This window comes from Oreochromis niloticus, linkage group LG12 (genome assembly GCF_001858045.2).
Source record: "Oreochromis niloticus isolate F11D_XX linkage group LG12, O_niloticus_UMD_NMBU, whole genome shotgun sequence".
NCBI classification, from domain to species: Eukaryota; Metazoa; Chordata; class Actinopteri; order Cichliformes; family Cichlidae; genus Oreochromis; species Oreochromis niloticus.
This window is the reverse complement of record NC_031977.2, coordinates 33799359-33811081: the sequence shown is the minus strand read 5'-3', so window position 1 is coordinate 33811081 and position 11723 is coordinate 33799359. Positions and strand designations below refer to the sequence as shown.

Here is an 11723-nt window from a genome sequence, read left to right as displayed (position 1 = left end):
CAAGCTGAACTGAATTAATGTGTTATCCTGATCCAGCTTTATTAACTTGTTCATTATTAAAAAGCCTGATTTATCTTCATCTGTGTCTTTCTTCTGCCTACAAAGCATTTCTGGCCATTTTTAAAGGCATGCTACTTCCTCAGTAAATTGATCTCTTAACAACACTCCCTTACATTTTAATGAAGATCAGCAATGGAAAATAACACAAATTTTTCACCACACACTGCCAACAAGGAAGTGGTGTGACAGCTGCTGTGTGCAGGCTTAACAATCCATCACACAGACCTACAGACTCCATTACTTTACTCCTCAAGACATCTATGTTCTCCGCACATCAGTTTCTAGAGAAAGAAAACATATACATCTACAGATAAGTGGTCACAATTACCATATTCAGGTCAGCAGTTGTGAGGGGTGGGGTGGGGGCAACCCACAGCTGAGATGGGGATTACATAAGAGATAAGGAGGAGCAGAGTGGGATCACATGACTGTACAAACCCCCATGTCTGGACACATCCTGTTTCTGCAGGGGGGAATCTTTCCTCTCTGACACACTTATTGTTGTCTGGTTGTCTGTGCAGTGTATGCTGCCACCTGCTGGTGGTTGAACCATCTTTAGGTGCCGTGTTTGGGTCCCACATTTCTGCCAGTGTTAGAATGACCGGTGCCAATGTTTTTAACCAAGACTCCTCACTGGTTAAAAGGAAGCATGTTATAGTCAGAGGATAAAAAAAATCATACCGTGCAACAATATAGCTGTACATTTACAGAAAAAAGCTTGTGATATTCTTGAAATTTAAGTGATAAATTTAAGAAAAATATTTCTTAAAATATAAGAAAAAGTACATTCTCTGAGATTATAATATCACAAATAGTCCGTCCAATCTTTTTAAATCATACAGACCTGACTTTTTACCCCAGTGCTGTTGCTGTCATGAATGAAAATGAAAATTAGTTTGCTTTCTGTGAGCTGAGCCCTTGTCTTCAATGATGCTCCGATACTGATGATCATTTAAAAAAAAAAAAATAAAACACAGCTGGAAGTGATGGTAATTTTCAGAGGAACACAATCACAATTAGCTAGACTTTGTTTTTAATAAACTTTGAGATGACTTCAGATGCTTTTCTTTTCCCATTAATGTTGATCAGACCTCTGGGAACTGAAGTTAGGGTTTCAGGGGCTTCAGTGACGCTTTAATGGTGATAATAACTGAAAAGTATTATGACTACTGATGGTTCCTAATATTCAGAGAAAAGCAATCTGAATTTCTGATTTTATGACCAAGAACATCTGGATATTATATGAGATTAAAGCGGTCAATAAATGAGAAAAAACTCTCTACATTAAAACAAAAACAAAAAAGATAGAATTCTTGCACTTGCAAGTTTTCCAGAAAACTTAGTCTGACCTTGAAGTCAAGGTCACGCTGCCCGCTTGGCAAGGAGACAACCATACACCATCAGCTTTTTACATCTGAGGGCTAAAAAACAAAAGTTGAAAAGAATCAGTCAGCAAGGATAAAGAGAGAATAATGGTGCGTAGCCACCATCCATAAAACCCATTTGTTGTTCTTGCCTTTCCAGTGCACCTGATGTCACCTTCGTTTGAACCAAAGCAGCAAGTCAATAAGATGTGGTGTGGTATCAAGACTTTGTTGTATCTTTATCCTCGATATTTACTGCAATCCCTGCACTCTAGCTTTCTGATAAGATGCCAAAAAATCATCTAAAAAGAAAAATGTGGTTTGTGTTCCCTGTTTTACTGATAGTGGCAGAAGATAAATGTCTTTGTTCTTCGGGTTTAAATGATAAACCACTTTGGACTGTGTTTGAGGGAGAAGTTACAGCAAGTTTTATTTTAGCAAAGCTCAAAAAGAAATAAAAGAGAAAAATATATACATACATATATATATATATACATAGGAAACAGTACAGCAAATGCAAATGATCCTAAATGAGCAACTAAGCAGAACAGTTAAGGACAAAATATGAGTAAAGAAAGTTACAATAATTAACTTGCCCAGTCTTCAGACTCTGAGTAGTCTTCCTTTATGAGCTTGTCCCAGTACGTGTCCATTACAGCATTTGGCAGCAGCTCTTCATCATTCACCAAATGGATGATCTTGATCTTCATGTGATGGTTCAAGCTCTCTGTTCCTGCATAATTAAAAGACAATACAATAAAAGAACTACAATATAATTTAATAACACTGTGACAAACTGATACCTAGGCTTTATCAGCTGCCTTTGTGCCCTCTTTGTTTGTTTGAGTAGCCTCAAAAGAAATGTCTTAGTAGTGTTTTCAAGGATTTTCCAAAGTGGTGAACAGTTTACAAAGTGCTCCTCTGTAAATCCTTTATTTACTGAATACCTTTTGGCAAACAAACAAAGGAGGAATATAGTCAGCTGTCTCTCTAAGAAGTCTGTCATTCTGCAGGTGAACTCCTTTGTCTTGGACCGCAGCTGCCGATGGCAGTGTTGTTTTTGTTTTGCAGCATTGCCACATGAACTAGTTCTCCACCTGCTGCAGGTGCTGGTTAGAGTGGTAACTAACTCAAAGCAGATCCAAGATAGTGAAGCTTGAGTTCAACCACAGGATGAAATACTCACTGAGAGGTAGCTGAAAAATACTGAGCACCATGACAGGGACCTGACTGTAAACATGAGGCAGAAAGTGTTGGATCTGATGTTGGGGCTACACTTGCCAGCAGACATGAACTTGCCAGTAGTTATCAGCTCTTTAGAAGAACTGCCTGTGCGGTTTTCCTCAAGACACCTTTGTGGCGTGTTTTCATCACCCTCCATGTTCAGTAAGTAAAAAGACAAAGGTCTGCCTCTGAGTGTCACCTGGGGAAATTATAGAAAATGTTCAGAGTTCACAAATATCTAACCAGTAAAATCCGTGGCTATAAATGAGCATTTGTAGGATATGTGGAACCTGAGTTTTGAACACCGCTCTACAACACTATATAATTTACAGCCTACAAAGGAAAAATAAGTCTACATCCAGCAAAATTTCATCTGTGATATTAACAGTAATTTTTTTTACCATATATGTGAAGAAAATTAACATTTTTCTTTCAACAAGTTGAATTTATTGAATCTTAGACAATTTTGTGGGATGAACCCACACAATAAACAATTCTGTATTATTTATCCTGTTTCAGTATAATTACAAAGTGGGATAAGCTTCAGCAGAGTATTTCTGCCACATTTTTCTAGCATAAAGTTTTATCTTTAAGAACAAACACATTATTAATGAACTCTGAATCAGTAAAGTCACCATTGTAATACACAAAACTCTCAGTTAATGTTATGACGGTAGCTTCTGAATCAAGCTCTGTTTATGAGAAGACTTATTTTCTCAGTACTCTTTCACCTTCAGTCAATAGGACTTTTGGTTCTTGTTTTTAGATTTGCATTTGCTAACTTTTGTTTTCATGTTCTGCCTTTAGATTGTGAAGCACTTTATGAAGCTTATCTTGGAAGACACAATTCAAATAATATTTTCCTTACTTACTTTACTCCATGTGCTGCACAAATTAACAAAAGCACAGTTACTCTACTGCTCATACTCCTCTGCTTTCTACCTGAATCTAAATCACATTTTTTATGGTCATTATTTATTTGTAAATGAAAATATTTGTTAAGCAGATGTATCAAATATAGTAGAAAAGACAACTTGTGCTCTATAAATACTTGCATTAAAATGGTAAATGGCCTGTATTTATATAGCGCTTTACTAGTCCCTAAGGACCCCAAAGCGCTTTACATATCCAGTCATTCACCCATTCACACACTGGTGATGGCAAGCTACGTTGTAGCCACAGCCACCCTGGGGCGCACTGACAGAGGCGAGGCTGCCGGACACTGGCGCCACCGGGCCCTCTGACCACCACCAGTAGGCAACGGGTGAAGTGTCTTGCCCAAGGACACAACGACCGAGACTGTCCGAGCCGGGGCTCGAACCGGCAACCTTCCGATTACAAGGCGAACTCCCAACTCTTGAGCCACGATCGCCCCATTAAGAATAGAAAACTCACATTTCAGCAACATATTCAGGTAATTCAAACAACACAAGCCACAAATTATAGTATAAAGATGCGCAATGAAAAAGGAAGCAGTTTTCTTTCACACAACTCATTAATTATTTTCTGTTTCTTTTTCTTCTTCATAAAGACCCGCAGGAGTGGTCTGATAGGAATGAATGAACTCGGATATCGAACCTTGTCCCAGGCATATGTTGAGCTGACTGGGATGTTTTTCCCAAGAATCGACTTGAGCCAGCATTCAGGAGCCAAGTGCACCTTTCCTTTACTCAGAATGGAGCCATCAGCCAGCACATTAGCAAAGTGACAGTGACCCTGAAAAAAGTCAGATTGTTTTAAAATTCACTGTCAATGCAGTTGCAGATTTCAAGGATACAGGGAATACATTCCTTCCTATATCAAGAACACAAGGATTGGCACCCTGGCTGACCATCTTTTTTCAATCTAAAGTATCAGTTAACAGAGAGAGAAAAGACATGCGGCAAAGGGCCACAGGTCAGACCCAGGCCAGCTGCTCTTAGCCATATCACATGTGGTCACCTGATCAACGCACTGAGCTAAACCAGCAATCCGAGTTTGGAGACTCAGCCTCACTGACAACTACATTAACCACACTTCTTGAACACTGCCTGTTCAACAATGGTACAGTCCTGACCTGCAGGTTGACATGGATAAATACAAATGGCATAAAATTGTTGCTTATGTGCACTAATCCGGACAATGTGTATTTGTCTGTTATCAAACATTTCGTACCCAACTAAGTTATCAATCAAATCTTTAAAAAAAAAATTGAAAACATTTTTTTTTATTTCAATAATCTTGTCAATATTTATTTCTTTTATTTGCACCACAACTATATGAGTAACACCAACTGTCACCTGGTGTCTGATGTTTTTTCTTTACATAAATGCAAATATTTCAACCCTATATTAAAGCAGTAATCACAAAAATCTCCAGAAATTAAGAAAATGAAGTTGTTTTCCCTGTTTGATATGTCCTCTCCAATAGACAAACAAAACCTGCACTCCTGACTATGGATCCTTTATGTTATTTGTTTATGTTTTATAGTAACAAAAAGACTATGATACCAGTATTGCAGTTTGTATATTCACGCATGGCGGGAGTAGCCAATGATTTTGTAAAGAACTATATATTGATATGTAAATTGTAGAATAGCAGCCACTCATTACTCATTGTTACTAAAAGGTTCACATGGTCACAAGACAAAAAACAGTAAGACTTTCTGCTGACCTTCAACAGCAGCTGTAGGGCACTTCCAGGTGAGACGATTCCCCTCTGTATGAGCACAGAGAGACATCTGCTGTTGTCCTCGACTCTGTTCTGAATCAAAGCATTTTTTCGTCTGATCATTATACTGAAACGTTGTAAAGCACTTCCTGGCTGTGGAGTGTCTGGACAGCTACTGGCTGACTGGTGGCATCTGGTCGACCTCAACAGACTAGCAGGTGTAGGTGCTTTATGACTACGTTGATTATATCCACGTGTTTCTCTGGGTTTTGAAGAATCCAGTGAAAGTTTGGCTCTCATGGTAATGTACATGTCCACCAAATCCATTTGCTCCTGGAGGATCTCTATCAAGGTTCTCTGGCATGAAGCAAGGGACGAGATCTGACTTTTTAGCAAACAATGACGAAGGCAGTCAGGCACGCTCCTACACCAAGAAAATCAAAGAAGAGTGTTACTCCTGAAGTAAAGACTGGAAAAAGATGAATTAAAAACCATCACAGCAATAAACCGAAGCACAGCGTTTTTCTAAATACCTGAAACACCTTTATTTAGTTTCTACTGCTATTGGACCGGCGACAATAAAATATCATGTCATTCTTTTTATTTAACACAAGAAGGCAACAGAGTTAGTTATTAAGCCAGTGGTTCTTAAACTTCATCTATTATGACCCCTTTTATTGGTCATGAAAAAAAAAGAATCTGATTCAAACTTTAATTAAATAAAAGTCAACACAAGAACATCAGCCATTGTTAATTTTCCCTTAATAAAAACATATTGATATAACTTAGTTTCACTTTAGTTGCGTTGTTTAAACAACCAGAGGTAAAACGGGTCACACTTCCATCAAAATTGAGGAAAGAATCTCACTTTCACCACCATTCCAGCCAAGCCTTTTTGTGGTGGAGGCACTACTTACTGAAAACAAATGAATGACATTGCCAAACTCTTTGCTCACTTTAGGAAATATAGTTTAAATAATTCTCTGTTGAAAACAGTACACAATTACTGTTCAGTTAATGTAGATATGTCCTGAAAATCTGAAAAAGCAAGGTGCTTTCTCACAAAGTTTCGTTTAGGCCAAAGATGAGAGCAGTTTCTGTACTGACCGATATTTTCGGGCAAGATTATCCTTCTCCGACTGCTGCTTGGCGAGCGCCTCAATCAGCACACTCTGGATCTCTGTTAGAGCTGCATGATATCTGTCTGTAAAAAAGCACAAATATGGTCAATTAAACACGCTTAGTATCTTTCTGGTTGTCTTTTTAACGCAGCTTTTACCTGCATCATTCAGACTTGTCAGAGGCCAAGTTGACATTTCTGTTTGTTTCCTTCTGACCTCCCCCAAAATCACAGTTATTGCCTCTGAATGACTTGGCTATATAATAAAAATAAGAGACAGATTATCGCATCAAAACAGTCACACCTGTGAACCTTTCAATAAAGTGATAATGCATGTAATTTATTAATTAGGCCTATTGAACGGTCGAAAGAACTGTTTTTGTCCATGCCCATTAAATCCAGCTTAGCTGACAGTCAATAAAAAGAGCTACAAAAGTGTAACGTGCTCTCACATTATGAGTGGTGGCATCTTTCTGTCTCAGCTGAAAGTCTCTGGGCCCCCTGGCTTTGGCTTTATCACCTGAATCCTTCCACTGTAGGTTTGAGGTTGCACTGCAGTTACGACTGCTCTGGCAGCGAGGCTCTGAGGACGTGGCACCTGAAACATTCAGATTTCACTTCTCTACTGCTCATCCAGCCACTCAGCACTGTGTCCTATGGGGTTAGATTCTACTAGTTAGTCGAGCGGTCCCCAACCTTTTTTGCGCCACGGACCGGTTTAATGTCACACAATATTTTCAGGCCATTAAGGTGTCACAGATAAATACAACAAAATAAAATGATATAACCAAGACAAAAACTGTGGTATTTTGTAAATATAATAATAAACGCAAATTCACTGTGTAATTGTGTAACTTTATTAGCAGCATCCTCCTGAAATGCGCCAACAACACTGAGAGTAACATCCTCCTCTCTGCCCCTTAATGCTCTCTGGTCGCTATAGTAGCGCATCAATATTTCTTTCAAAATAAGACATACAACTACAACACGGGAAAAGACCCAGGAGGACTGAGTTAACGATAAAAAGCCTGAAAACCATAAATTTTACACCCGAGTCTCAACTCTCGCGGCTCGGTACCAAACGACCGGTACCGGTCCGTGGCCCGGGCTTAGTTAGAAGTTAGTCTATTAGTTTTCATCTCCAGCTCTAGAAGCAGCTCAGTGGTATTCACTTCTCCATAACAACAACCCAGCCTGCAAGACAAGAACGTGGGACTTGTATCTACTATCGCTGCAGGCCAGTACTACATAATACACTTATAATACTAGATAAGACACTGATGTTGCTCACCTGGTTGTCTGTGCTGTGAAGATGCATTATAGGACTTTGTGTGATTAACAGAAGACACCTGAAAAGTCCTGAGCAGCTCTTTGATGTGTTCTTCCTTTGCCATATCTAATGCACTGAGGCCACTAGTGTTCCTGTCGCTGGGATTTGCTCCAGACTGAAGGAGAAGCTTCACTGCCTGTGCAGCACACATGAATTTCACAACAAACTATTTCTCAAGGGCATTCCATCTAATTTATAATGACAGATGAATCACAGTTTGTGAATTTTGTGAAACTTTGCATCTGTAGACATGTGGAAAGTCTTATGAAAAACAACTTTTCTGCATCTTCAAAGTTTCTCCATCACCTGATAGTGTCCACTGAAAACAGCGTCATGTAGAGGTGTCACTCCATCACAGCTTCTAACATTAGCATCAGCTCCAGCCTTCAACAGCTCCTCCACCACCGCTTCATTGCCCACAGCAGACGCCTCGTGAAGAGCCGTCCATCCTGATAGTTGAAGTCAATATTTACTGATCACAATGGAGTTTGTGTTTGATGGTTAATTACTGCGTCATAAGGAACAGACAGAGGATGACGCTGTCAGATTACAGATGTGATTGAGCTGTGACACACCTGCGTAGTCCTCCATGTTGACACTGATTCCTGCTTGAATGAGCATTTTGACTTGATCGAGATCTCCTTTCTTGCATGCAGCGTGTAGAAGAGTCTCTCCCTTTCCATTTCTCTTGTGAAGGTTTTTTTGGGAGGGAATTTTCACACGTCGTGAGACTTTTGCTTGAATAAGAAAATTAAAAGCAGATTTGTAAACATAAATTAAGCTAAAACATGTGACATAACATAATGACGGTAATTACCTGCTTGTGATGAAGCCTCTGCGTAGCCTGATGTAGACTGGATACAGTTGGACGTCACAGGTTCAGTTGGTTTGAGGTGATTTATTTTCATCTCTCTTTTCTGTTTTGTCTCTTTGTTCCCAGCTTTTGGATCTGAATGAGCTATGAGCACAACCTGAGCTACTTCTTTGTTTTGCCTGGGACTGAGATCCTTCAACAAGCTTAACGAGTCATCGTCTGAAGAAGACAGATCTCCATTTCCGTAGTTCTCTTGACTGAAGTTCTGGGTCATCTCCATGTTGTCTCTGGAAGCAAGAAACAGAGGTGACAGCCACAAGTTAGGACTTTGACACCAAGTTAATGCTACTGTAATCACCTCATAATCATCACAGGGTATTCTGTTTGCAGCACAATAAAAAGATCTGACAATAAAAAGTTCTGAAACTAAACAACATGCATGTCATCTGCTTTCCTGATTTCAGGAATCATGTTGTTTTGATCAGTGCCTTTTAACATTGTTACGAGATTCAGTCTGGCACAAAACTTATTGTCAGGATTTTTCCAACAGAGACAAACTTTTGCCACCAAACCAGGCCAAATCTTACCAAAGGAACCAAAAACTCAGTGGATTGGGTTTTATTTCTGAAAACAAGATCCTCACAACAACAGAAAACCAGTATGTGTTTAGTGTAAGCAGCTCATGCAACTAACATTACATTAGTTTGTTTCTCTCTGCAACTAAACTCTATGCTCACATCAGCTGTATTTTAACCCAGCTGAATTCACAACAAAGCTGTTCTAATTTATTTACCTACTTCAGACAGCTGTACAAGCCTGAAAGTTACAAAAACGGCACCCATTAACACTAATGTAAACCACTCTTTACTTTCAAGCCAATTTTTATGCTCCTTGTCATCACAGTCTGACATTCACATAAGTTACAGCCACTTATTATGGCTGTGTTCACATGTTAAATGATCCCTGAGAGAGAAAGTTTAAAGCCAAATGTGGCTGAAGCTTCCTGTCGCAGTGACACTGATGCTTTGCAGTCCAAACCTCTTTATGCCACTTACAAAGATAAGTAACATTACCTCAAACTCCCAGCTTTCTGAGAAACAGGAGCTAAAACCTAAAAGACTTCAGACATGACATCTTGTAGCAATGTACAGACTATGCTTTTAACATCAAAGGTTGCAAATCTGTTCAAGAAATATCTGTCCTCACTTTATTTTCTCCATAACCTATATGGTCGGGACAGTTAGTCACTGCACTTACCTACGTGCAGCAGTCTTATGTCTGTTCATTTCATATGAATTATCTGCTCTGATGCTTTCAAGATGCTCAACTTTCATCAGGTGCTGTTGATGGTTTATAGGCCCAGAGCTTTTATCCTTTATTCCTTTCTTGGAATAGTCCAATGCAGCTCCGCCACAATTTATGTCTTCCTCATCAGCATCAGGATGAGATGAACCTGCAACAGTAAAATTACTTCACCCCATAAATGATGGACAGCTTACAATATAAAACTTCATATAAGAGCAAATTCTCTATCCTCAGCTAAAAAACTGTTGTAATAACTGCCACTAGATGGCAGCATAACATATGTTTGCTTTAAAGACATATAATAAATTCACCTAAAACTAAACACAAATCCATTTTTTACAGAGAAATCATTAAAAAAAAACTTTATTCATTATGTATTACCACAGCATTTTGTGAATGAACTGCACCCTTTCATGCTTCAAAAAACAAAGTTAGTGGACAAGAACAGATATAACATTATTTTTTAGTGGTAGACACTTCTTATACTGTAGAAACTTACACTGAAGAGTGAGTGCATGCTATCACCACCACATTTGGCCACTGATGAACAAAACATCCTGGTGCTGATGGGCTCTGTGGAACGACTAAAAAAATCATCTCAAAATATCTTTTGCCAAATCTCAACAAAAATACTTTTCCGATATTAGATATGTTAGTGCATGTTCCTTAGTAAGCAAAGTTTTTCCTGGACATTAAAGTGTATGGCAATCCCAAAGAAATCTTAGTTGGGTCTGAATGAAAACCAGCTGTGTTGTCCAATAATGGACTGACAGTTTTGCTCATTAGGATATCATTTACTAAAGTATGTTCATTATTAAGTGGTCAGAAATAACACAGAAATTACACATACTTATGTCAAATAATGTCATGGGTTGATAAAATTACAAGGACATGATTCAAAGTAAGATTAATACTAAAGCTACTTCTAGATATAATACACAATAAAGTACCCTGTGTCCTATTTAACTACAATTACGGTGATATGACTGTACTTTATTGAATTTCTAATATCCAAGTCCTTCAAGAAGCAATATTATAACTTGACACCCATGTTGAAATACATCAGAGCAGTTAAATGGGTTATCTAAACCAGTTTTTAACTGGTCATAGGGAATACCGGATATTGTAGAATCATCAATCAAATCTGAGATGTCAATTTAATTCCATATAAAGAAAACACACAAAGGCAAAATATTTGGAGCCAATATTTCTAATGGTCACAACTGTTTTGGCAGGAGCTATTGTACCACCGCTAACGAGTAAAGAAGTTATTCTAATATAATTAGATAACATGCTACACTCCCTTTTTTAAGGTACACTAATGCTAAAGCTCAGTGAGAAATAACTCAGGCTCCAGTCATGTTGTTTCTGTTAATAGATTATATAGATTATTATATTAATGTTAGTAACAAACGCTAAATTACCTGTAAATAGTGGAAAAATTATCTTTGTCCTGGTAGGCTGTAGGGATATCTGGCAGGACAGTGGCGGGAAACTACGCGCCTGCGCAATGTGTATGAATTCAATTTTTATTTTAAATTAGGTTTTTTTTCTCGTAATCCACCCGGGAGTCTTATAGGGGGTTTTTTTTTTCAGTGACCTTAATATTAAGTCATATAATATTCATCATTTATTGCTATGTATCTTTTCTACAAAATATGGTCGCATAGAGAAAATATGATAAACCATGTCTTAGATCATTTATATATAGCAAGGATGGTTTGAAACTCAAAAATTCGGCGTCCAGGTTTTAGTTTAAAACTTTTATAATCAATTTTCTTCCTAGAGCAGCGAGTAAAGTACAGCTGTCTCTACATTCGTTTAGTTTTTTATCATAATAAGTAAATATTAATGAAA

General features: G+C 38.3%; 1 protein-coding gene across 6 annotated transcripts; it reads right to left on the bottom strand.

Moving 5' to 3' along the window:
* Positions 1–11369, bottom strand: LOC102077672 (putative ankyrin repeat domain-containing protein 31). 6 transcript variants are annotated; one of them, XR_003213365.1, is made up of 17 exons: positions 11291–11368; positions 10366–10450; positions 9819–10014; positions 8565–8848; positions 8323–8484; positions 8054–8196; positions 7709–7883; positions 6870–7015; positions 6577–6673; positions 6405–6501; positions 5301–5721; positions 4227–4364; positions 2706–2847; positions 2021–2157; positions 1410–1481; positions 905–929; positions 5–693 (listed from the first exon to the last, which is right to left on the bottom strand). XR_003213365.1 is itself a non-coding variant. In XM_025897209.1 (15 exons), the coding sequence occupies exons 3-15, from the start codon at positions 9893–9895 to the stop codon at positions 1461–1463; spliced, it is 2040 nt and encodes a 679-aa protein (XP_025752994.1). In that variant the 5' UTR covers positions 9896–10014; positions 10366–10439; positions 11291–11369; the 3' UTR covers positions 1–1460. The 6 variants fall into 6 exon arrangements, 3 of the variants coding, with proteins under 3 accessions (XP_025752994.1, XP_025752993.1, XP_025752995.1); XR_003213366.1 differs by having other exon boundaries at positions 1–341; positions 499–1481; XR_003213364.1 differs by having other exon boundaries at positions 2–693; positions 905–1481.
* Positions 11370–11723: the final 354 nt, after the last annotated feature.